Raw genomic sequence first — 23,855 nt, forward strand, 5'->3', positions numbered from 1 at the left:
CCCTTCACTCAGACACTGACGGGCTGAGGTGCAACACCCCCACTGCTGCTCACAACCACAAAGGGTTCCAGCCAGGAGAAGCCACCTCAGAGGTTTTTAATGTGTGAAAATCCTCCCTTTGACAATGTTTTAACCGAGATGTGACAGCAGCCCGTTACCATCACAGCTCAAAGAAAAACCTGTGTCTGTGGCAACACATGTGGAGCTTTTCTACAAACAGGGGAGCAAATCATCACATCGGGTTTATTTTGCCCAAAACAGACAAGAGAGTTAAACCCTGCAAGACAGAATCTGTACGCTCACATGTGTGCATGGTCTGAGCACGAAGGTTTGCTCAGCCCCACAGTGCCCTGCTGGAAATGATTCTGAGCCCATGTGACATTCCTGGGAGTAAGATTATATCCACTCGCAAACTAGGGATCCAAATTAGGGGCCATAAGGAGAGTAGGGAATTTACAATAGTCCCATATGGGCGTGCCAAGGATGAAACAGAAGAGTGCAGGCTCCAGGGAGCACAGGACAGGCAGGTGTGCAGAGAAAGATCAGCTTTCCTTCTCCCCATTTTTAATTGATGAGTTTGGAGTCCACTACCAAGGTGCTTAAGGGTTACTTTCATCTCATTTATTGCTTCACTTCACTCATTCAATTAGTTCTTTCTTACTAAACCACAAGAAGACACTTCATCCCTGTTGTTTCTTTTGTCCCCCAGAAGGAGATGACAAAACCTATGAAGTCTAAATAAAAAACCAGCTTCTGGGTGGGCCCAGAAGAGAGAATGTTGCCAAGAACCTCCTCCCCAGCCCTATATGACACAAATCTGGGGAGGACTCACCAGCAGGCCAGGATGCAGAGAGCTGTGAAGAGGATGATGGGGATGGGGTAGGAAGCACAGAGCAGCCCGTGTTTGTAGAACGCCCGCGAAATCCTCTCGCGCAGCCTTTCAGTCAGGGTCATCCTCGGCCGCCCTCACCTCGATGCCATCCCGGGATACAGCAGTGGCTTGGGCAATTCCAGCATGGGCAGCCCACCAGGGAAGGCACTGGGTCCAGCTGGGGAGTGCAAAGGGAGAGAAACAGATAAAGAAAAGGGAAATAAACATTATCAGCTCCTTTTAGAAAGATCTCCAGAGCTCAGGAAAAAATTCTTCCCTGTGAGGGTGGGCAGGCCCTGGCACAGGGTGCCCAGAGCAGCTGTGGCTGCCCCTGGATCCCTGGCAGTGTCCAAGGTCAGGGTGGATGGGGCTTGGAGAACCCTGGGATCGTGGAAGGTGTTCCTGCCATGGCAGCAGTAGAACTGGAATATCCTTAAGGTCCTTTGCAGCACAAACCATTCTGGGATTTCTTGATTCTATGAAATGACTGAGCAGATCTCAACCTCACTGGCAGGACTGGACCATCCCTGTTCCATGAGGAACTCAGGAACAACATGGATATGCTGCTCCTGTGGCAAAAAATACATCAAAAGTGGCTCTCTGACCAGCCTTAGCTGCCAAAAGCCGCTCTGGGGAGGAGTACAATACTGGCAACAATTTCTAGTCATTTCAAGGAGGAAAACTTTGTATTTACTCTCTTCACCTGCTGTCCAACAGCAGCATTCTGTAAGAAAACACAGAGCATTCCAAAGCTAGGATTTCTTTATCACTTGGGGGGGGGGGGGGTTGCATATTAAAATCTGCCATCTTTATTTGCTTTATGCTGTGACAGAGCTCGTAAGAGTGAACAGCAGGAACTGTTCCTGCTCCAAGTCATTTCTGCAAACAGAGATTATCTAAGCCAAAATAAACCTGCTGATTGTAGGACAAATGTTAAAGGAGAATTTCTTGCCTTTTGCATGACTGTAAACCCAAGACAAAGTTTGCCTGGAAGCACGAGGGCATTGGGATGTTTTCACTTCGCAGCACCACAGGTGACATTTCTGATTCACTTCAGGTACAAGAGATGGACACACCTCACAGAATCCCAGGATCACTGAGCTTGGAAAAACCCTCCAAGGTCACCGAGTCCAGCCTGTGCCCGATGCCCACCTTGTCCCCAGCCCAGAGCTCTGAGTGCCACCTCCAGTCACTCCTTGGACACCTCCAGGGCTGGGCACTCCAAACCTCCCTGGGCACTTCCAAGGCCTGAGCACCCTTTCCATGGGGAAATTCCTGCTGCTGTCCACCCTGAGCCTGCCCTGGCCCAGCCTGAGGCCGTTCCCTCTCCTCCTGTCCTGTCCCTGTTCCCTGGGAGCAGAGCCCGACCCCACCTGGCTCCAATGCCCTGCACTCTTACAAAAACAAGGCTGACCAGCAGAAGGAAGAGATGTAGAACTTCTTTTTGCAGGAAAAATCAACTCTAACGTGCTACTTTTCCCAAGACAAAAGCTTTTATCTCACTCAACAATAGTTACATGTTCCAAATTCTTTCAATTTCTGTCTGAAAGGCTTTACAGCCTTCCCAGGAGCCTCCCTGGACACTGAGGGCAGGGAAACACAGCAGAGCCCACTGTGAGCTTAGAGGAAAAACTAACAAAGGTAGAAAACTCTTCCCTTTCTGAGACACAGTCACCTGCGGTTTTAGGTATACTCAACTCCTCAGTTTTCCACAAAATGTTCTGGAACCAGGCCTTGGCATTAGGTGTAATAAAAACACACAGCTGAGCTAGTGAAGCCTGGAGGGGGGAAATATAAGGAAAAATCCAAAATAAATCCCCATTCCACAGTATTTCTCTTGCACTTCAATACATACAATAATTTGCTCCATCACGTTGCCTATATCTAAACCTCCAATGGGAATTTTAACCCAGCATTTTCCATTTACAACCCCAAGCTTGGCAAAGCAGGAACACACCCAACATGGCCCCTCTGCTCCTCACACCCCCTTTTCCAGCATCCGACCAGGATCTGCACATCCAAGGGCTGACCTGCCTGTCCACACCCGCTCTGCAGATGGGAACAGCTCAGCCCTGCAGCAGCCCCGGAGCAGACGTGGGATTTGAGGAGTTTTCCTGCCAACGCTGTTGGGAAGGACAGGGGAGGAATGAATGGGAAAGAAGGAAGAATTTACTAAAAAAGAGAATTTATAAAGGTCACTGGGTTGGTCCATGCTGTTGCCCAGGGAGCAGCTCAATGTGATGCTCACACACCTGAGGGCCAGGTGGGTGATGGACCACCAGCAGCAAGGCAGGGACCACCAGCAGTAATTCCCCCTCCTGGTGCTGCAGGCACTGCCTTGCATCCATCAATCCCACACAGGTTCCTGGGGGATCAGAGACACCTTCTGCCTTCAGAGTTGCCCCAGAACACATGGAAGCATCAGGACTGATGCCACTAGAGACCAGACCAGCCAGAACACCTCAAATTCCTGCTCTAACTGACACATTTCATCTGGGCTCCAGCTCAGATTGTGAGCCAGGAGCGGAGGGTCCAAACAGGACAGTGCCTCCTTGTATCCATGTGCCACCTCGTCCCCCAGCCTGTGGGACATGTTCACACACAGGTAGGTGTTACAGGTGCTTCACACACTCCTGGGCTCTTCCCAGCACACACAGAGCAGAAGAGCCATCACCAAACCCAGCTGATCCACGGCCTCCCCTTGACCTGCAAACAGCTCCGAGCTCGCCTCAGCCCTCACCATGGCGATGATTTCATGGTACTGCCCAAACTCAGCACCACAGACACTCCCAAAAACAAGGGAAATCTCAGGTTCCCCGGAGATGCAGAAAACAGATGCTGGATCACTCACACCCCAGAAAACCACCCGGATTTTCTCGCCCTCTGTTGGGCCCTGGAGGTGGCTCAGGGCTCTGAATCTCTGAGCAATCACTCACTGGTGTCACTGCCTTGGGAGCTCCCAAATCCCACCATCCACAAAGGAAGGAGGGGAGGGAGAGAGGCACAGATCTCGGGAATCCAACTCTCCCTCTCCTCAGCAAGCATGGACTGTCCCCCAGTGAGGGCCAGGGAACATTCCTAAGGACTTCAGAGGTGGGAAAACAAGAGCCTCCCTCAAGACAAGCCTCCTTCACAGAAATGCTGCACAATGGGCTCTAACACCAAGGTCCTGTTCTCCCCTCGCATTCCCATGGGAAGAATAACGTGCTTTGTGCTGCCAAAGGACACAGAGGTCACGAGGAACAGAACACTTCCTATGGGAAAATCACAGCCATGCACTAACCCCGGGGAGGCCGCTGTCTGCAAGGGGTTAATCCCAACACTGCTGTCAGGAACAAGGCTCCGGAACAGCCTCCAAGTCCTAAATGGATTGTCCTTCACAGAAGGGGTACTTTCCATATTCAAAAGGTAGAAAATCACATTTCTGACTCCACTCCCTCCATTCCAGCTCTGTGGCTAAAACTGTGCTGAAAGTCTGACACAAGTTTTTGAACTAGATTTCAATCCCCAAAATGTGCAGACTTTCCTCATTTTATCTGTTCTGCCCCACTTTGCCTGTTTTCCCCCATTTCTTTTTGCCTGTTTTCCTCCCTGTACAACACTCATTTATGTTTTGAGTTTAAAAATTCAGAGGTTATCTGGAATAGACCCCATTTTATAAGCGGTATTTCACTCATATTACAAACAGCTCTTGAAAAGTTGGAGTAGCAACAACGACAAAGATTCAAAGAGAACACTTCAACAATCTCTACATGTCAGATAAAGTTATCTGCTCCCAAAACAGGGGCTGACATTCAAAATCAGCTTCCAAAACAGTTTTCAGGACATTTTTGAACTTTTCTGCTACAAGAGATGAACCTCAGTTCAACTCCTGTTTCAGAAGTCATTCACTGAATGTGGTTTCTATCCTTTCTTCCTTCCCAAAGTACTCCCAACAGCACCAGACAACAGCTTGTTGCTGTGGATGATGAGACAGGATGGGATGTTCCACGTGCAGAGCCATGAAACGCAGAAGCTTGGCATTTGTGACAAAAATAGAAAATATCCAAATTTAGAAAAAACATAATTTCAAAGTTCACTCCCCTTGTTGCATCTAGCCAAGGGAAGCTCCCTTGCACATGAAGAACAGAGATTCCAAACACAAGGAAACATTTCCCAATCCGTTCTTCTCCACTGCAGAGTTCTTGCCCAACCCTGTACAGCTGGGAATGATCCACCTCCACAATCACAGAATCCCAGAATGGTTTGGGTGGGAAGGAATCTTAAGCATCACCCAGTTCCAGCAAATGGGATGTGATGCACACAGGGAAAATAATGTCCAGGGATCCTGATCCTTAATTCCCTGAAGGTGTGACGTGATGCAGTATAAAAAAGGAAACTGTGCATTAGGAATTGTTAAGAATGGAATGGAATCAGGATGTAAATCCATCCTCACATGTGCTAAGTGCTACACACAGCACGGGGCATTCCTCAGAGGAGAACTGGAAAAGGTACTGAGAAGCTCAAGGATGCTCAAAGACAGAGAGCAGCTTCAGAAGGCTTTTCCAGCTGGAGCAGATTTTATCAGCAAGTGGACACCAGGTGGCCCTAGGAAGGCCCGAGGAAGCGGAGCAGGAAAGGGCCATCTCTTTTATCCTGGGATAACTTGGCATCAAACCAACTACAGAGCAGCAGCTCAAAATAAACACGTGGCTAAGCCGGGGAAATCTTCTCCCCAGGACACTGTCCCTGTCACACGGGTTACGCAGCCAGCGGATAAACCTCGGGAAGAGCGAGCCATGAGGCACTGCTGAGCAAAGCCAGGGATCCCTCTGGCTCCAGGAGCCCCTTGGACACGAGCCTCTTGTCCCCAGCATGGCACTGGCTGCCAGTGCCCAACAGACTGGTCTCGTTTGTGCCTGGCCACGCTCAGGAACCAGACAGGGACCCAGAGAGGCCGGGAGCCTGCCCTGGCAAATGTCCTTATGCAATGCATCCCACGTGATCCCTTTGGAATAATCTCCTCCTTTTTGTTTATCAATGCAGGCGCTCTACAAGTGGCTGGGGAATCACTTTCTCCTAAAAATATCAGACTGATGCAACACTCCCGTGCAGTTACATCTCAGAGTTTCCCCACAAATCCCAGCCGTGCAATCCCACCGTTCCCTTCTCCTGGCCATAGATCCCAACCCAGTGCCAGGCACAGACACCAGGGACTCCATCGATCCTTCACTCCAGCCTGGAGCCTTGTGTAAACAGCTTGCCCAGCACAGACCTGCAATGCTCTTCCCTTTCTACTGAAGGTAGAATTTCTATTCGTGCCATTTTCTAATCCTCTCTACCAGACCAGGATCAACATCTCAGCCCAAGCCTCTTGTGTGGGGTATAAAATAGGCAAAATGCTTTTGGATCATCTGCCTGGACTTGTGCAAAGCCTTGGGGTCCAACAGCATAAGGGTGTGGAGCTGCTGGAGAGAGTCCAGAGGAGAGGGCTGGAGCCCCTCTGCTCTGGAGCCAGGCTGGGACAGCTGGGAATGTTCCCCTGGAGAAGGGAAGGACACAGGGAGAGCTCAGAGCCCCTTGCAGGGACTAAAGGGGCTCCAGGAGAGCTGCAGAGGGACTGGGGACAAGGCATGGAGGGACAGGACACAGGGAATGGCTTCCCAGTGCCAGAGGGCAGGGATGGATGGGAGATTGGGAAGGAATTGTTCCCTGGGAGGGTGGGGAGGCCCTGGCAGGAAGAAGCAGCTGTGGCTGCTCAATCCTTGGAAGTGTCCAAGGCCAGGCTGGACACTGGGGCTCAGAACACCCTGGGATAGTGGGAGGTGTCCCTGCCCATGGCAGGGAATGGAACAAGATGAGCTTCGAGGTCCCATCCAAGCCAAACCATGATTCTCTGGTTCTGTGTCATCCATGAAATGGTGACTTTGTGTGATCCGTGCTCAGTGCCATTCCTGAAGTTTCCAGCACTGCTCATACTACGGACAAGAGACAAAGAGCCCAGGCCACCCTCGCTCCCCACCAAAGCACGTGACTGACACAAACTCCAGCTAAACCCTTCAGCACACCCGTGACAGCTCTCTGTGCATCACACAAGGCCACCACCGCTCGCACTGAAGGACACAGCATTCCTCGCCCTGCCCGCAGTGAAAGGCCCTTCTCCCACTGCATTTACCCTGCCCCAGTCATGGCCAGGGACCCACAGCACAGGAAAACCCCGTCAGCAATGACAGGTCAGAGTGAGAGGAAGGAGACAGGGCTGGAGGGGACTCTGGGGGCTCTGCCTCGTGGCCCTCACTCAGAGCATAACAAACTATGCTCAATTATTCCCAACAGATGTTTATCCAATTTGCTCTTCAGCAGTCAGAGAAATGTCCGCAGGTCCCAGGTGTCAGACAGGGTTTGGTAACGCTTTCCCTGGGCCCCTCCCTGCCATGTAACCCACTTCTGTTCCCAGTGGGCACAGCCAGCCAGACAGCCCAGCAGTGGTACTTGGACCCATGGAATTGCTGGGGCTGGAAAAGCCTGACTCCATGGAGTCCAACTGCTCCCACAGTGCTGCCACAGCCGCCACCACCAATTTTCACACAGAACCTTTCACCTCCCCCTTCCCACACACACAGGAGGTCACCAGGTTCCTTTAATTAGGGATTACACCTCATCAATTATCCTGATGCCTGCAGCTGGCTATTTTTGCTTGAATCCCAACCTCACCACTGTCCTTCCTCATCACCACCCCGTTTTCAGGCCACGTTTAATTGCTCAAACCCGTTTCTCACTCCTGAGTCACATGTGCAGCCCTTCCCTGCTTTATGGCATTTACAGCTTGAATATGCACAGTCTGTCCTGCTGCTTCAGTGATGAGTGAGACCCCAGAGCCCCCCAGTGCCCCTCTCAGTACACCCACGCCCACTAACAAGGGTGCTACTGCTGCTCTGAATATTTATTTAACCACGACTTTATCTATCATAGACTGGCACCTTCTTAGGCTTTGGGTTTGTTTTAATGACACCTACCCAAGACTCTTATTTGGATAAAAATCAAACCTTAGAGAATTCATGACCACAGCTGCTTTTGTGCAGCCAGAAACAGCCCTGGTATCTTATCCTAGAAAGAGCAAACTCACCTTGCCAAGGAATACCTGTGGCAAAGCAGCACCAGCTATTCCACACTCCCTGTACCTTGTCAGGTGCTCTTCAGACATTTCCCACTTGCTGCAGGATTTTGGGATGACTACTACTCGCCCATTCTCTTTGTCCCACTCTCTCACCCACACCAACTGCTCGCTCTCTTCCAGGCTTTAAAAACATCACCGACTTTCCATGTCTCAAAAGACGCCTCCTAAAGCTTTTCAGGTCTTTTTTAGTCCATGCTTTGAGCACACAGACAAAAATACCTCCCTGAAACGACAGCTTGCAAAGCTGCTCTTCCTTTTTGTAGCCCGGCACTACCACCAGTTGCTCACCAAGAGTCAAAAGGTGCTGAACGCTCCAGTTTTGGGGATGCCAGACATTAAGTTTTCCTTTCCTTCACCACCTTCCTGCCATGAGGACATTCCCAGAATAATTCTGTGTCCCTTAATGCCCTCTGACAGTCAGGTTTGATTTTATCTTAATCCTCCCTTTGTGGCCTTGCTGCTCTTCAAACGAGGAACGGAAACACCTCTGGGTTTGAATAACCCCCACTGCAGGAGTGCTGAAAGCAACGATAAATCAGCACTTCAATAATTTCTGCCCAGCTCCAGCTCTGCTTTTGTGAGGCAAAGTTCACCTGGGAAGCACCCGGAGCAGCCATTCACCATCCCAACACATCCTGTGGAGATTCACCCTCTTGCTCAACTATCTTTCACCTCAGCAAACGAGGATCTGAACTGAGCACAACTGCTTCCCCATTTCTTTCTCTAGGGCTGGGCTCCTCTCCCTGCAGAGGACACACTTCCTGGCTCAAAACTCTCCTTCAGAACAGAAATCAGCATGGGTGGTAAATGATCAATATTAGGAAATTAAACCCAAACCAAGCCAACCTGTTTAATGTAGGCAAACACATTCTGTCTGTATGGTTTGGGGTTTATTTCTGAAACAAACTAATTCAAAACTCAAATTCATGTCTGAATACCTGAACTGCACCTTCTCTGCAACCCTTTTTTAAGGGATGTGCCACAACAGATGTTTCCATGCTTCACTCCACAGTTTGACAGGGCAGGGACAGTTGAAGGGGACAGTAACAGCTTCAGGAGTGCCCAGGACAGGCAAACATTGTCCATGGAAGGAATTGTAGCTCCTTTCCCAGCCCACTCCAGCTCTGCTTGTGCCAGGTCCCTGCTCCAGCCCCAGGAGCAGACAGGAGGTTCCCAAAACCCTTCCCAGGTAAACCACATCCACGTAAACCGCCCGAGCAGAATTCTGCGCTCTCCAAACCCACAGCCCACATGGGGTCCATTTGCCTCCTAGAAGAAAATCCCTCCAAAAGCCCCTCAGAAATAGCTTTTGAGTACCATTAAACACCCCTGCAGCAAAGTCCAGCTATCACTGGCAGGAGTTTCCTGACTTACTGTAATTAGAGCTCGGTCAAACGAAGTTTATCCGTTACACACTATCATTTCCCTGAAAAATACGTTGTGGAAACATGTAAACCAAGAGTCTTCCCATTTCAGAGGGAGGACTGGGGTGTAGCACCAGTTGGGCTCCTGTTAAGTGAAGGGTTTCCAAAACTCGTGGATTTGGCAGGAAACGAGAAGTGTGCCCTTGGCTCTCGGGGGAACACGTTCCCTTTCCACACAGACCCAGCTAGAGCTTCAGCGGTGTTTCCAGCCTGGACTCTGGAATTCTGGAAGCTCTGGCTGTCAGTCATGTAATTACCAGGGATCCCCTCACGGGTAGGAAGTGAAGGATGACAAAAGGGAGACAAACCCCATAATTGTGACCATCTATCAATGAAATAAAAAACAAAAACTAAGACATAACCCTCAGCACGTCTTTCCCTGCATTGTTCCCTCAGAAATAACCCCCAAAGCGTTAATCAGGACAGCTTCCATGGTTCAAAAGTCTGCACTCCCAGATCTTTGGGGCTTGTGAAGGGCCCCAAGAGGCCCAGAGGGACACAGCACCTGTAAGGTGACGCACCTGCCTGGGATTGGTTTTCCACAGGTTCTGGGTTACAGCAGAACACCGGGCAAGGCTGAACACACTAACCAGCTCCCAGCCCTGAGCAGGAGCCTTTGGCATCTCCAGCATCACACAGAACTAAACATTTTCCTTTCTAATCATCGCTAATTAGGAAGCCAGGCTTAGGAAATCACTGCACTCTTTCTTCCAGATGGAGAAACAATCCCAAAATTCCTCTGTCAGGCAGCAAGTCCCAAAGCCTGACTCGGACATTGTCTTTTGTAAACAAACCAACTATTATTCCTTTACCACAATGCTCCATACAAGATTAATTCAGATTTCCCCAAAGAACTGCAGTTCTGCTCCCCTCCCCATTGCCCACCACACTCTCACTCCAGCTGAAATCACTCTTTTCCTGGAAGGAGAACTTTATTTTTTCCCAGTTGTGCCATAAGGCCACAGCTGTTCTGAGCCATCAGGGCTGGGTCTTCACCTGAGGACATGAATTAAAAGATTCCCTCCAAGACAGCCACCCTTAATTCCCTGTTCTGCATATCTTGGATGTGAGCAGTAACGCTTCCAGACACAGAAACAGCAGCTGCACCACCACAGAACTGCTCCATGTTCCTTAAGCCTTTCTTTCTCACCCTTTAAAGCACTGCACAAGGGGGAGAAAGGGATTCAAAGGAACTATAATCACAGATATCAGAGCCCAGGAACGCCTGGAGAGCTGCTTCTACACCTCCTTCCAGTCTCACAAGCCCCTTGTGCCGAGTGCCACTGGTCCCTCCGTGCCCCCCACCTCCAGCCACAACCCCTAGAGAAAGTCTCTTGTAAAAGGGGAGGAAGGGGCCTGCAGCTCCCTTGAATCCCCTTGAAAGGATTCCCAGGACTCAGGATCTACTGGAAGCGCTGTGCTGCTGCTCCTCACCTACTACTTCCCACTACAGCCAGGTAATGCTATTTTTGTTCCTCAAGCTGTACCTGTTCTACTTTTTAAATTCTCATCAGAGAGGGGGGAAAAAAAAGGAGGTTTTGGTGCATAATGATCCAAACTCTGATGCCAGGTAGGCCCAGCAATCCCGTGACTGAAAACCGTGTTGAGTAACCCAGTGAGAGCCTGACTAATTCATTCATCACAGGATTCTGACACTTAAAATACTATTTTGACCCTCCTGAGACAAACCCTGATTGTTCTTGGCTCTTTTGGGATGTTATATTTGAATCACGATTGGAAAAATAAACCATGCCAAGTTGTACGTGGAAACACAGAGCAGAGCTGGTTTGGGGGAAGTTCCTGGGGCTGTGTCACACATTCAGGGAACATCCCAGGGTGTTTTCCTCTCTTCCCAATCCCAGCCAGCTAATCTCCTTTCTGCATTACACAACAACTCGTGTAATCCCAAATTTACCACCCTAGTCCTGCTCTCACAGCTCTGGTTTCACAGAGAGGGAGCTCACACCTCCCCTCTGCCCCTTGCATGAAAAGAAACTTGGTTTGTCTTTCAACAACCCGGAAAAACACGTGGATGCTGCATTCAGGAGATTCTGGCACTAAGGCCAAAATCTTTCCGGAGTCCTTTCCTTGGGATTCTCCCAAACACAACCCTAGAACTGCCTCAGCATTCCAAAAGCTGCTTGCTTGTTATATTAAAGATGTTCATTCTGACTCACATGAGGAAGTCGACTCCTAAATTTTGACCAAATCCCGAAGTTTAGGGTGATTCAGGGGGCAAGATAACTGCAAGAGCACAGAGCCAAGTCCCCAGAGAACCGGGGCAGCAAATCTTCCTGGTTCTGAAGTGCTCAGTGAGCCTGTACCAAACCTCATGGAGTGTTTCATTCCCCTGTCCCATCATTCCCTTTACATATCCCATCATTTTAATACTTTCCCATAAAACATATTCTCCTGATCCTGCAGCAGAGGTGAACCCTTTCCTCCCTCTCGCCCTCTTCGCTTTGCACCTCTGATGCCCCAAAACTTTTTCCATCTCTCTGTCGATGATTCCTGAATATCGACCGAATTCCAAAGACAGGTGATTATCCAGAGGGCAGAGACTCGCAGCACAGAGCCAAGTCCCCAGAGAACCACGGCAGAAAATCCTTACGGCACCAACAAACCCCTATGGAATAAAATACTCCACATTCCCATCATTCCCTTTACGTACCCCCTCGTTTTAATCCTTTTCCATAAAGCATCTTCTCCTCGTCCTGCAGCACGGGGGGAGGGGGGGAATTTAACCCTTTCCCTCCGCTCCCCCCTCTTTGCTTTGCGCCTTTAATGCCTCAGAACTGGAGTGTTTGACTCCACTTTCCCATCATTCCCTTTTACGTATTCCCTCCAAATTCTACCCAAATGAAGGGGGGGGGGGAGGATGTGGGGGCGGGAGGCGAGCGCGGGGGGCGCGCGCCCGCCGTGAGGGGGACCTGAGGCACGGAGGGGCCTGAGGGGAAACTGAGGCAGGGAAGGGGTGGTGAAGGGTTATTTCCATACCCGATCGCGCTGCCCTCGCCCGCCCCGGTCCCTTCTCACCTCACCGGGAAGCGGCTCCTTCCTCACCTCCGCCCTTTGACCTCCCAGCGGCCGCGGCTCTCGTGCTTCGTCGTTTGGGGGGGGGGGGGGGTTTGCCTCTTTTTTTTTTAACGTAGGATGGTGCGGGGTTTATTAGCTCTAAACCCGCGTTAATCCTGAGCTTTTCTGCCCGTTCCCGGCCCGGTTTCTCCCACCCCCTCCCGCCCTCCCCCCGCCGCCGCCGCCGCCGCCGCCGCCGCCGGGCCCTGACCGCGCGCGCGCAGCGCCGCACGCCGGCCACACCCCCCGCCGTCGGCGTGGCCACGCCCACAGCCCCCGCCCGCGCCTCCAATAGAGCCGCGAGCCCTCAGCTCGGGCTTCATTTACATGGCCACGCCCACCGCTGCGCATGGCCACGCCCCTATTGCAGCCCGCGTTCTCCTTGGCCACGCCCCCGGAAGCGGCGCGCAGGCGGCGGGAGCACGTGGAGCGGCGAACGGGCGGCTGCGGCAGCGCCGGGAACGGCTCCCGGAGACGGGGAGGGTCGTGGGAGCACAACCGGGCACCGGCCGCGCTAGGGCTCAGGGGAGAGCGGAGCCGGCCCACGCACCCGGGCATGGCGGGAGTGTGCGGGTCAGGCGGTGGGAGTCCTGAGTATCCCAGGAGGGACAGGAGGAGTTGATGGCGGGGATTGGGCATCAGGAGCCCTGGAGCATCCCGGGGCAGAGCAGATCGGGAGGGAGGACCTTGCACCGGGAGCCCTGGCTCGGTGCAGGGGACAAAGGTGACTCTGATTCCCGGGAACAGAAGTGGGCCAGGCACTGGGAGCGCTGTGGGCACACGCCATGGGAAGGGGTAAGCAGTACCCAGAGGCCAAGGGATCTTTCCTTCTCCCCCAGCAATGCCCCTGCTCTCCTGCCAGCATGGTGCTGGCACGGGCTGGGGTGCTGGAAAACACATTCTCTGCTCCTTCATCTCCAGGGGCTGAGCACCCCCAAAACAGCCCTTCCAGGGCCCTTCTTGCAGCTGTCAGACCCTGACGCTTACCAAGGTTAGTCCCTGCTGCCAGCAGCTTTTCCCAATGTAACAACACCCCCTTTTCCCAGGGACCTGCACCCCTGTCCCACCAGCCCGAACCTTCGTGGGACTTCCCCCTGCTTGCAGCTCCCTCTGAGGCCAAGGGAATGGAGACCTGAGCCCTCAGGTTGTCCCACATTTCTCAGTGTTGCCCAAGCTCCAGCTGGCACACAAACACTGCCCGTGGCAGCGGCCCTGAGCACGCAGCTGGTGGCTGACCCCAGGCAAGGCCATCCTGTCCTGCCACTGATGGCATCATTCCTGACATCCACTCTGTGGCTGGCCTCTCACAGCGTCAGCTCCAGAGCGAGGCCTTGGCTCAGTCACAGCTGCGCCGGTGGCCTTGGCTCAGTGCAGCTGCCCCATCACGTCCTGATGGCCAAGGCCACCGCTGGACATTGGGCAGGGCTGCTGGGAATGCTGGGCTTGGTCCTCACTGTGACTCAGCAGCCACCACAGGTTTCATCTCCCCGTCCAAGCTCGCACCGCTACATGGTACAGGCAGAGTGGCTCATTCCAAAGGGCTCGGATCCCGGGAAACAGCCCCTGCGTGGGGACATGGAGGGGTCAGGACGAGGCTCCCCAGCCCATTTCTTGGATACAGGCACTGGTTAAGGGCAGAAAGAACCAGGCAAAAGCCAGCAGTGATGCCACACAGTGATGCCACACAATGACCCTGCCGGTTTCAGAGAGGGAGGCAGAGCCTGGGAGCCAGGCTTTGGGATCTCTCCAAGGGTAATCATACAGATATTACTCCAATTATACACCATTCTGTGCCCATCACAGCTGCACTTTAAGCAGCGGCAGTGCCAGCAGCTACTGGTCCTCTCATTCTCCCTTTGCAGATTGTGATGGTGCATTGTCCCCTGGGCCCTGCCACCACACTGGGACAGCAGCGGTGGCACTGGGCACTGCCACTTCCACAGCAGAGCACAGAGACCCAGGGGACACCAGGGACAAGTGATCCTGTAGTGCACACATGGCCTGACTCCCCTCCCGAATTCCTTGTGGCTTTGCACAATCCCTGGAGTCTGCCTGGCCTCCCTGGGCTGCCACTGATCAGCAGCCACAGCTCTGAGCACGCCAGGGCTCCCAAAACTCCAAGGCCAAGGGGTACATTCCCAAACCAGCATGGGATGGATCACTGAGTCTACATGGAAAAAGCAGGAATGTGTCCCACTGACAGAGTTGCAACCCCAGCTCTGGAGCTGCAAGGACCTGACAGGTCACTCTGGACCCTCACAAGTGTGTGGGATGTTATTTATCTCCCAGGATAAATGGGATATCCCAGCAGGAGCATCTACCAGGACACCTCCAGGCCTGAGCTCTGCTCCCAGGATTGCCCTTGTGGCCAGGGGAGGGCCGTCTCCTCATGCAGGCTTGGGAGAAGCCCATTCCTGCCCCCTGCCAAGGAGCAGGTGGGGAGTATTTCCCACCCAGAGATCCATGGTTACCTAATCACTGTACCCTTATCTCACTAAAATTAGGGATTATTATTATTATAAAAAGAATGCTTCAGCACAGGCGGGTCGTGTCACTGCTAGTCAGGCTTTGGGATGAGGAAGCAGTGGCTGAGACAGAGGCTCACAGAGGGGTTTATCCAACCACAAAGCCAAGGATGAGCTTGGGAAGCTGCAGGGGATAAGCCACGGCAGCACCCAAGTCTCAGCACAGCCAGGTGAGGGGCTACACACGGAGCTACAGATTTACCAACGGCACCAACGGGAGCGGGGAGTTGGGCAAATCCCTGCCAGCCGGAGCAGGGAGCAAGGAGAGGATTGCGCCAGGCTCCCAGACCATCCCTGCTCCACCCGCTGTGTGTCATCAATTCCTGTGCCAGCAGGAGGGAGGGCGTGCTCGCTCCGTGCAGTGCCTGGCACCGCCATGCTGTGCTGAACACACTGGAAAAGGTGAGGCGAGGCACACCCAGCTCGCAGGGCACCCCTTGCCTGTATTTACATGCTCCGAGGGCCATTCTTGCAAGTTCTTGCTCCCTTTTTTGGCCTGAGCATGTTGGGAACGGGGTGGGAGGACAAAGGGATGTGGCAGGCCCCGGGCAAGCTGATCCCTCGTTGGCACCACTTCCAGGTGTGTCTGAGCTTCCCTCCCGGGTCAGTTTGCTGTGCTGCTCCTGGAAGGTGCTGGTGGTGCTCATGTAGAGGCAGGGACTGACATTCCCAGGCTCACCCTGCATTGTCACAGTGTCACAGGACTGCAGCCGACAGCCCCCGCGCGAAAAATGTGACGTTCCTGTCCTGGATCTTGTACTGGTAGATCTGGACCAGATCCTGCTCCGCCGCCTGCCGCAAGGACAATCTCTTGATTATCTTAATCTGCAAAGGGAAAGGAATAGGAACGCTGTCCCTTTGGCTGCCCAGAGCATCCTTGCTCCCCATGCCTCTGGCTGGCCTGCAGGGAAGGGGCGTCACTGATAAATAATCCAGCAGCAGCTGCCTGTCCCCGTGCCCTTGGTGGCAGCCCCTGATGAGGGATCACACAAGTGTCAGCACCCTCCCAGCCCTGCAGGGATCACCACAGGCCAGGCTCAGATCCACCATTTGGGGAAACTTCCCAGGAAAGTTAGCCATCACCATCACCCGGGAAAGCTTTGGGAAGTGGGGAGTCCCAGGTGGCAGGATGTCCCTGAATATCCCTGCAGAAGCAGTGACAGCTGGGTGCTCCAGCAGATACTGATGCCCGTGGTATTACTCCTTAGCCACACTGCAGCCGGGGCTGTCCCCCACAACCCCAGGGCCTGCAGTGCTGTAGGTGACAGGGACACGTGCCACCTGTCCATGCTCTGCTGTGCCTCACCTGCCCGTGAACATCCTTGCAGAAGCCGGTGGCCAGCCCCTCTGCCCACAGGATGAGGTCGCTGTGATGACACAGGGAGTTCACAACCAGTTCATTCTCCTCATCTTCCGAATCCTCATTGCTGTGAACCAGCACCACGACGTTGCCCTGGAACGGGAGCAGGAGGCAGGGATGAGGCCCTGGCTGGGCCTAATCCCTTAGAGGAAGGATGGGGGGTGGCAACAGGAGCTTTCACAAACACCCCATCTAAGCTCCAGCTTGGTCTGAATTCCACTGGGAAAATAACCAGCAGCTGCTGATGGAGAGGCTGGACATGCCCCAGCCAGAAACCCCCCATACCCTGGGCTGATCCCCCAGTGTGGGCAGCAGGGGAGGGGGGATTCTGCTCCTCTGCCCCACTCAGGTGAGACCCCACCTGCAGAGCTGCCTCCAGCTCTGGGGCCCGAATCAGAGGTGTCCCTGCCCATGGCATATGCGATCTTTAAGGTCCTTTCCAACCCAGGCCACTCTATGACATATACACACTGAAGAGCTCACTATACATTGTGTACACACACACACATACATGTAACGTGCAGTCTAAAAATACCTCAAGCCTTTGTAAGGAGACAGTGGCTGAACCAGTCTGTCAGGCTAGGCAGATGGCACTGACTGAATTCAGAGCAGGTAAATAATGAGACGGCCAAAGGGCTGCAGCAAGGCTCACACCCTCACAGCTCTGACAGAGAGCAAACACCTCCACAACACACCGACTCTATTAACATCCACCCCAAGAGACTCTGCCTCAGCCCGTGCAAGTCACCACTGACTTAAAATAACATGAATTCTCAATCAATTAAAATGTACTTTAAAGCTTCAGAACACCTCAGACAGAAATAGCAAGGTGTTAGCGTGGTTTATCATCTTTTTTAGCTCTTCGGAGGTAAATATTCTCTGCAATCAGACCATCCTATCAGCATGTAGAGCCCAACACCCCATGCTGTGTGGCTGTGTGAAGTGCAGGGTGACAACACCCGACATCGGCTCATTCCTCACTCCTGCAGGGAAGTGCCCACGGAGGGGATGCCACCTGTGATGGCAGTTTGGATGTGGCTGTGAGCACTTCTGCTGTGGTGCTCTCAGGAGTCACCACGTCGCTGGGAGACCTCTGTAGATCATCACCCTGCCTTGGGGACCAGCCAGAGCAGCCACCCTGGAGGGTGGTGGGAGCAGGGACTGGGGTGCCCCCCAAGGGCTCCTTCATTTCTGTCCCCTGTGAGACTCACCAGCCCCTCATATGACCTGTTTCCACCCCTGCCCTCCCACACAGGGGTGTGAGTCAGGATCTCTGGAGAGCCAGGAGCTCCAAATAACACTGTTTTACACCTCAAATCCCTGTTCATACATCAGAGACACAGAGAACCCTTCTCTGGGCAGCATCTCACAGGAACCCAGCTGAACAGGAGCCTGCACAGGTACTCAGGGACCTACACAACTCCCCAGAGTGGCCCCAGAGCAATGATCTGAACTCCCTGGACAGCCACAGCCTTCCAAAAACCTCATCAAGGTCAGGTAGAAAGAGAAAATCAAGCCAGGCTTTGCTCTGGAGCCTCTGTGCACAGCCAGAGCCCACGGGGAGCAGTACCTTCAGCTGGCAGCACACAGACACGCGGCAGTAGTGGATGAAGTCCAGCACAGCCACTGGTGCAGCCCCCAGGCTCAGCAGGACACTGAGGTCGTCCACCAGCAGCACGGGGCCTTTCCAGGAATCACCATCAGCAGGAGTCAGGGACACCCGCACAAAGTCAAACAAGGCTCTGAGGTCAGAGGTGCTCCCACTGGAAGAGATGAAGGAGGTGTCAGGGGCTTGGCACTGCGTGTCCCCCTCCTCATCCACTGACCCAGAGTGGTATCACCATCCTGCCCCCTCCCTGCTGTGACAGAGGTCTCCTCACTGCCCTTCAGCCACTGCTCCTTGACACCTGTGTGTGGTGAAACCCTCCTGCCCTGCTCCAGGGATCCTGGAATGGTTTGGGTGGGAAGGAAACTCAAAGCCCATCCAGTGCCACCCCTCTGCCCTGGGCAGGAACACCTTCCACTATCCCAGGTTGCTCCAAGCCCTGTCCAACCTCGCCTTGGACGCTGTCAGGGAAGTGTTTGGCCTTTGCTGAGCTTCCCAGGCGACACGGAGAGAATAAAGCAAGAATAAACCCAAAAGCCAGCAGGGATAAAGCAGCACTGTTCTCTTTGATAAGAATAAAACTCAAAATAATGACAGAAGGAAATAAAAACACATGGCTGGGGTTTCATTTGACACAAACCTGTGGAGTGCTGAAATGGTTTTTTAGACCTGTGACATGCTTGGCAATGAGGATGGGGGTGGAAGTTCCCCTAAACTTCTGGAAAGGGGGACAGGATGCCTCCATGAGCAGCAGCGAGGGACAGGCCAGGACACTTAGGGGGATGTGCACAGGGCTGGCATTTCCCTTCACTCGGTGTCCAGCTCTGAGTCCTTGGGCTGTGGAGGGGAGCGCAAAGGGCAGTGGGAGCCAGTCCTGGACCTTGGGTGGCACTCCTGGTGGCAGCAGATATGAGGAGGAACACTCCATGCCCAGGCTCACCTCAGAAACTGCAGAGGACTGGGCTGTCCTGGCTGCTCCTCCTCCCCAAACAGGAGGTCAAGGCAGGACTTGAGGCCCTCCAGGAAGACGAGCTGTCCCCGCTCCTTGGCAGCTGCCAGACTGACTCCCTCGAGAGAGGAAAACATTAGGTTTCAGAGTGAACACTTATAGAAAATGGTGCACACAGAACCACACGGGTCAACAGCTGAATTTGCATTCTTACTTGAATCAAATCTTATCTAAATGTGCTGATAAAGTCAGTGCTTCAGGGATGAAATGGGCACTTGTGTTACAGTCACTGGTGGCACATTCGCTCTTCTGTACCTTACCAGAAGATAACAAAAACACACTGTGATTTGAGGCCTCAAACATCCCGGAATTCCTCCTGGGAAGCCAGCTTGGTGGCATGGGAGAAAATCAGCTGCCTGTCCAGAGGCAGGGAGAGGATGGCCCAGGTTTCTCCAAGAGCTGCTGTGAGCAATCCCTTCACCTCCCTTCCTGGGTGGTGAAAGCTTTTGTTTTTCACTATCTCCAGATCATGCCTGTGGCAATGACGGGCTCCTGGCACAGCCCACGCAGCTGAGATGGGCACTGCCTGGATCCGGAGAGCTTCGTGGGCTGGGCATCCCAACACTTGCACAACACCTGGAAGAGGGCAGCCAGGGCTCCCACGGGAAGCAGCCCTGGCTCCACTTGGAGGAGGAGGAGGGACCACGACAAACGCCTGGGGCTTCGACTCAAACTCAGCTGGCTCAAAGCCCTGCCTGGTGGTGAGGCCAATGGAGAGCCACGTGTTGGGAATGTCCAGCTCCAACAGAGACATCCCAGAGCTGCAGCAGACATGGAGACGACTCCAGCTGAGATCACAGAATTCTACAAAGGTTTGGGTTGCGGGGATGTTTAAAGACCACTCAGTTCCATCCCTCTACAGGGACACCTTCCACCAGACTAGGTTGCTCCAAGCCCTGTGAAGGGCTGAGGGAGCCGGGGGGGCTCAGCCTGGAGAAGGGGAGGCTCAGGGGAGACCTTCTCGCTCTCCACAGTTTCTTCTCAAAAAGGGTGGTCAGGCATCAGAAGGGGCTGCCCAGGGCAGTGGAGGAGTCACCATCCCTGGGGGGATTTAAAAGCCTTGTGGATGTGGCACTTGGGAATATGGGTTAGTGGTGGTCTTGGCAGTGCTGGGGGACAGGGATGCAATGATCCTTGAGGGCTTTTCCAACCTCAATGATTCCTTGATCATGTGCGGTATAATTCTTTCCTGGAGGATTGGACTAGGTGACCTTTTCAGGTGTCTTCCGACCCAAACTATTCCATGATTATCTTCCCAGGCTCAATTTTGCAGCACTATCACTTTGTAACACAGATATTAAGAATAATCTGAGGCCTGAGTGAACTCCCATCTGCTGGCATCTGTTCCCTGATTTAAATGGAAGCGGCTTGCACTCCCAACCCTGTGAATCCTGCTACCTGAGAAAACTGCTTCCTCTATTTTCCTTCTACACAGTTGGGAAGGAATCTATGCCTGAATGCTCATTCCCTCTTCAAACTCCCCCTATAAAGCAATAGATTTTTTTTGACACCACCCCTCAGTAACAGCTTCAGAAATATCAGCGTTATTGGGCAATTCCAAGCACACACCATGGAAAACTTCCTAGCCAAGGACAGAACCACCTTTATGTGGCAGGTGAGGAGCAGGGAACAGCCAGCAAATAAATACCTGCCATGCCATAAAGAAGGGCTGGGCTGCACAGCAGCCTCACAAACCTCATTCCCTCAGGGATTTCTGCAGTCCACAGGACTGGGAACCTGCTGAAATGCCGTGACTAAATTCACTATTAACAAAAATAATTCAACAACTGATTTTACCTTTGTTTCAGCCATTTCTTCCTGCACACACAAACTCTCTGTACCTCAGATCTGCAAGAAAAGTGTCCCCTCTTTAGAAGGGAGCTCAGTGCTGTGCCACTGGGGCCTGCCTGGGTGACAGAGAAGGTCCACAGCAGCCAGGGACAGGGTGCCTGTGTGTCAGACCAAGAATTCGACCCCCTCACTGCCACGGCATGGACCCAGCAAGTCCAGCCTCATTTCCAGCGGGGGGCCCAGGTCCCAGAGAGACCTGGACTCACCCACTGCAGTCACCTACCACAGCAAACCTCTGCCTGACTCCCTGCTAGCAGCCCACCCAGCGTGACCACTGGAAGCAGCACAGGAAGCATCAGACAGCTTGGAAAAGTGGGAAGAGCGCTCAAAATGGCCAGTGGCACCTTCCTGAGTGCACAGACAGGACCGATGCCCCTGCAGGACTGACATACCCGCGTCACAGCCACAGTGCTGCCCAGCCCTCAAACAGCCTGAAAGCTTTCATTCCGTGCCAGCATCCCGCTCCATTATCCTGGAGCACAGGGACATTATCTCTGGCACACTGTCAGCCATCGACCCAGCCCAGGAATGCTCCTGCAGCAGCAGCTCAGCTGCTCCTGCCCCTCTGCGTGGTGCCCTCCAGCCCGCCAGCAGTGACAGCCCCTCAAACCAGAGCTGCCACTCACCGCCGGCCATTCCATACGGGAAAGCAAAATATCTGAAGGACAGAACAAGGAATGGAGTGTGCAAAGCTGGGGAAATGAGCTCCATCAGCAAACAGCTGTGGGACAAAGTGTGGCCATCAGTGATCAGGCCAGGCCACATCCTCCAGGCTGTGAACTCGAAGCAGGAGACAGGAGATGGGCATCAAATGGGGAAAAATCTGGTTTCCCTTTAAAACAAAACAAACTTTGTAAAAGTGAGGGTGGGAACATCAACCTGGCAGGGTGCCCTGGTGCTGTTTGTCCTGATATAGCCCCACATGTTCTCTGCAAGGTCAGGGCCAATAACATCGACAGTGCCTTAAAATGAAGTGTAGGTCCTCAGGAAAAGAGGACACAGGCACAAAAAGCCAGGGAAGCTTCTCCTGCAAGATACATCCCTGCAGTTAGCTAACACGTAAGTAAGTGGTTTGGGACTTGTAACACCTGGCAGCTGGGAAAGCAGCAAGTCCTTAGAAGCATCACTTCAGCTGTGTATAAATACTCACTGTATCACCACACACCAGTGCTACAAGTGTCATTGTACAGACTGTACAATCCACCCTGGCTCCAGGAGCCACCTCCTGGGCCTGGGACTACCCTGCTCCCTAAAGAAACTGGAGCATTGCTCAGTTCTGAAGCTCTTCCAAGTGCAGTCTTTCCTAAGGGCATAGTCAGTCACAGAATCACTGAAGCTGGAAAAGCCTGAGTCCATCAAGTCCAACGATTCCCCCAGCACTGCCAAGGCCACCACTGCCCCATGTCCCCAAGTGCCACATCCACAGGGCTTTTAAATCCCTCCAGCAATGGGGACTCCACCCCTGCCCTGGGCAGCTGTGCCAGGGCCAGACAGCCCTTCTGGGGAAGGAATGTTCCCAATATCCAACCTGAGCCTCCCCTGGCTCAGCCTGAGGCCGTTCCCTCTCCTCCTGTCCCTGTTCCCTGCAAGCAGAGCCCGACCCCCCCGGCTGCCCCCTCCTGTCAGGGACTTGTGCAGAGCCACAGGGTCCCCCCTGAGCCTCCTTTGCTCCAGGCTCAGCCCCTTTCCCAGCTCCCTCAGCCACTCCTGGGGCTACAGACCCTTCCCAGCTCCGTTCTCTTCCCTGGACACACTCTATCCTGTACCTGGGGACCCCAAAACTGCCCCCAGGACTGGAGGTGCCTCAGCAGTGCCAGCACAGCAGATGGGCTCTGCCTGTGGCCACACCACTACTGGTCTCCAGTAACGATCTACAGCAACAAGTTCTTAAGCAAATTTAAGAGTGAAACTACCCTGCCAAGAACCACCTTTTCTGAGCCTGATGTGTTCACCTGCGCAAAGAAGGATTAAAGCAAAGAGAAGATGCGATGGAAACTTGGATATAAATAACTGATGTTATGACCTCCGGCTCCTCAGAGCTTGGGAGGAATTCACAGCAACGACCTCAGGGGCACCTATGAAGCTGCAATGTAAGAGTGACTCAGAGCTGAAAGCAGCTCAGTGCTTCTCTGAGCTGTGCTTATCACCTCCTTCGTGGCAGCCACCTTTTGTTCAAGTATCAGACAGCAAATCACCCCCATTTGCATCGAATGTGTGCTCCAGCTAACCCCATGTTCTCTCCCTCCTAAGCCTCTCCGTCGAGGGAGATGTCAGCAGCTCCCAGTAAGAGCACACCAGGAAATCTCACTGCATTAGGAAACACACCAACTTCAGGAGCAGGCAAGGACCCCGTATTCAACAGCTGAATCTCCTCCCCACACCAGTTGTGCTCCATTTCCTGCCCCACTCAGCAAGTTCCCTCCAAGATTTCCTCCTCTCTGCACCACAAAGGCCAGGACAGCTCTGTACTTGTGGGGGGTGGTTTGCTCAGCCAGGGGGATCCACTCCACAGGGGAATCACACCTTGAGTATCCACCTGTGAGTTACAGCGCCGTGGGGGAACACTGTGTTTGCTCAGCCCACTGCATGTACCCTGGACCACTGCACTCCTTCCAAAAGGTAAAAACTGAGCAGTAAATAAAATACCTTTGTTTAGCAGCACCATGCTCACAGTGGGGAATACAGCACCTGGTTCCTCAACACCTGGGAGTCTTTATGAGGAGCAGTGCCGGTGGAATTCCCAGCAGAACCAGAGGAGGGAGGACCAATGCAAGCCCTCACCCCTTCAGCCCTGGAAGGTCACCTGGACTTCCCACCTGGAGCATTTCACCTTGGAGTGTTGTACAAAGAGCTGAGTGAAGCAGTTTGGAGCTCAGACAATTTGCTGACACGCAGAATTACCCTGCCTGCTTTGTCTCTCTGTTTCCTCATTTCAGGGTACAAATAATCCTTGCCCAACTCACCACGGGAAGGAAATC

General features: G+C 53.1%; 2 protein-coding genes across 4 annotated transcripts in view; both read right to left on the reverse strand.

Moving 5' to 3' along the window:
- The window catches only part of SCAP (SREBF chaperone), a 39,757-nt gene extending 27,154 nt beyond the window's left edge, over positions 1 to 12,603 (reverse strand). Inside the window, exons 1-2 of the mRNA XM_082282436.1 lie at positions 12,488 to 12,603; positions 833 to 1,049 (exon numbers count right to left, since the gene is read on the reverse strand). Of these exons, the coding sequence (XP_082138562.1) occupies positions 833 to 954 (122 nt within the window). The 5' untranslated portion in view covers positions 955 to 1,049; positions 12,488 to 12,603. The remainder of the gene's footprint in view (positions 1 to 832; positions 1,050 to 12,487) is intronic.
- The window catches only part of ELP6 (elongator acetyltransferase complex subunit 6), a 30,181-nt gene continuing 7,275 nt past the window's right edge, over positions 950 to 23,855 (reverse strand). The window contains exons 4-8 of one of the 3 annotated variants that reach the window (XM_082282448.1): positions 18,958 to 19,085; positions 17,982 to 18,174; positions 16,358 to 16,504; positions 15,731 to 15,876; positions 950 to 1,049 (exon numbers count right to left, since the gene is read on the reverse strand). In XM_082282448.1, coding sequence (XP_082138574.1) covers positions 15,748 to 15,876; positions 16,358 to 16,504; positions 17,982 to 18,174; positions 18,958 to 19,085 — 597 coding nt within the window. In that variant the 3' untranslated portion in view covers positions 950 to 1,049; positions 15,731 to 15,747. Of the gene's footprint in view, positions 1,050 to 15,144; positions 15,877 to 16,357; positions 16,505 to 17,981; positions 18,175 to 18,957; positions 19,086 to 23,855 lie in introns of those variants that run through there. The other 2 variants (XM_082282449.1, XM_082282447.1) reach the window with 2 other exon arrangements.

Source organism: Coloeus monedula, assembly GCF_965178545.1.
Source record: "Coloeus monedula genome assembly, chromosome: 1".
NCBI classification, from domain to species: Eukaryota; Metazoa; Chordata; class Aves; order Passeriformes; family Corvidae; genus Coloeus; species Coloeus monedula.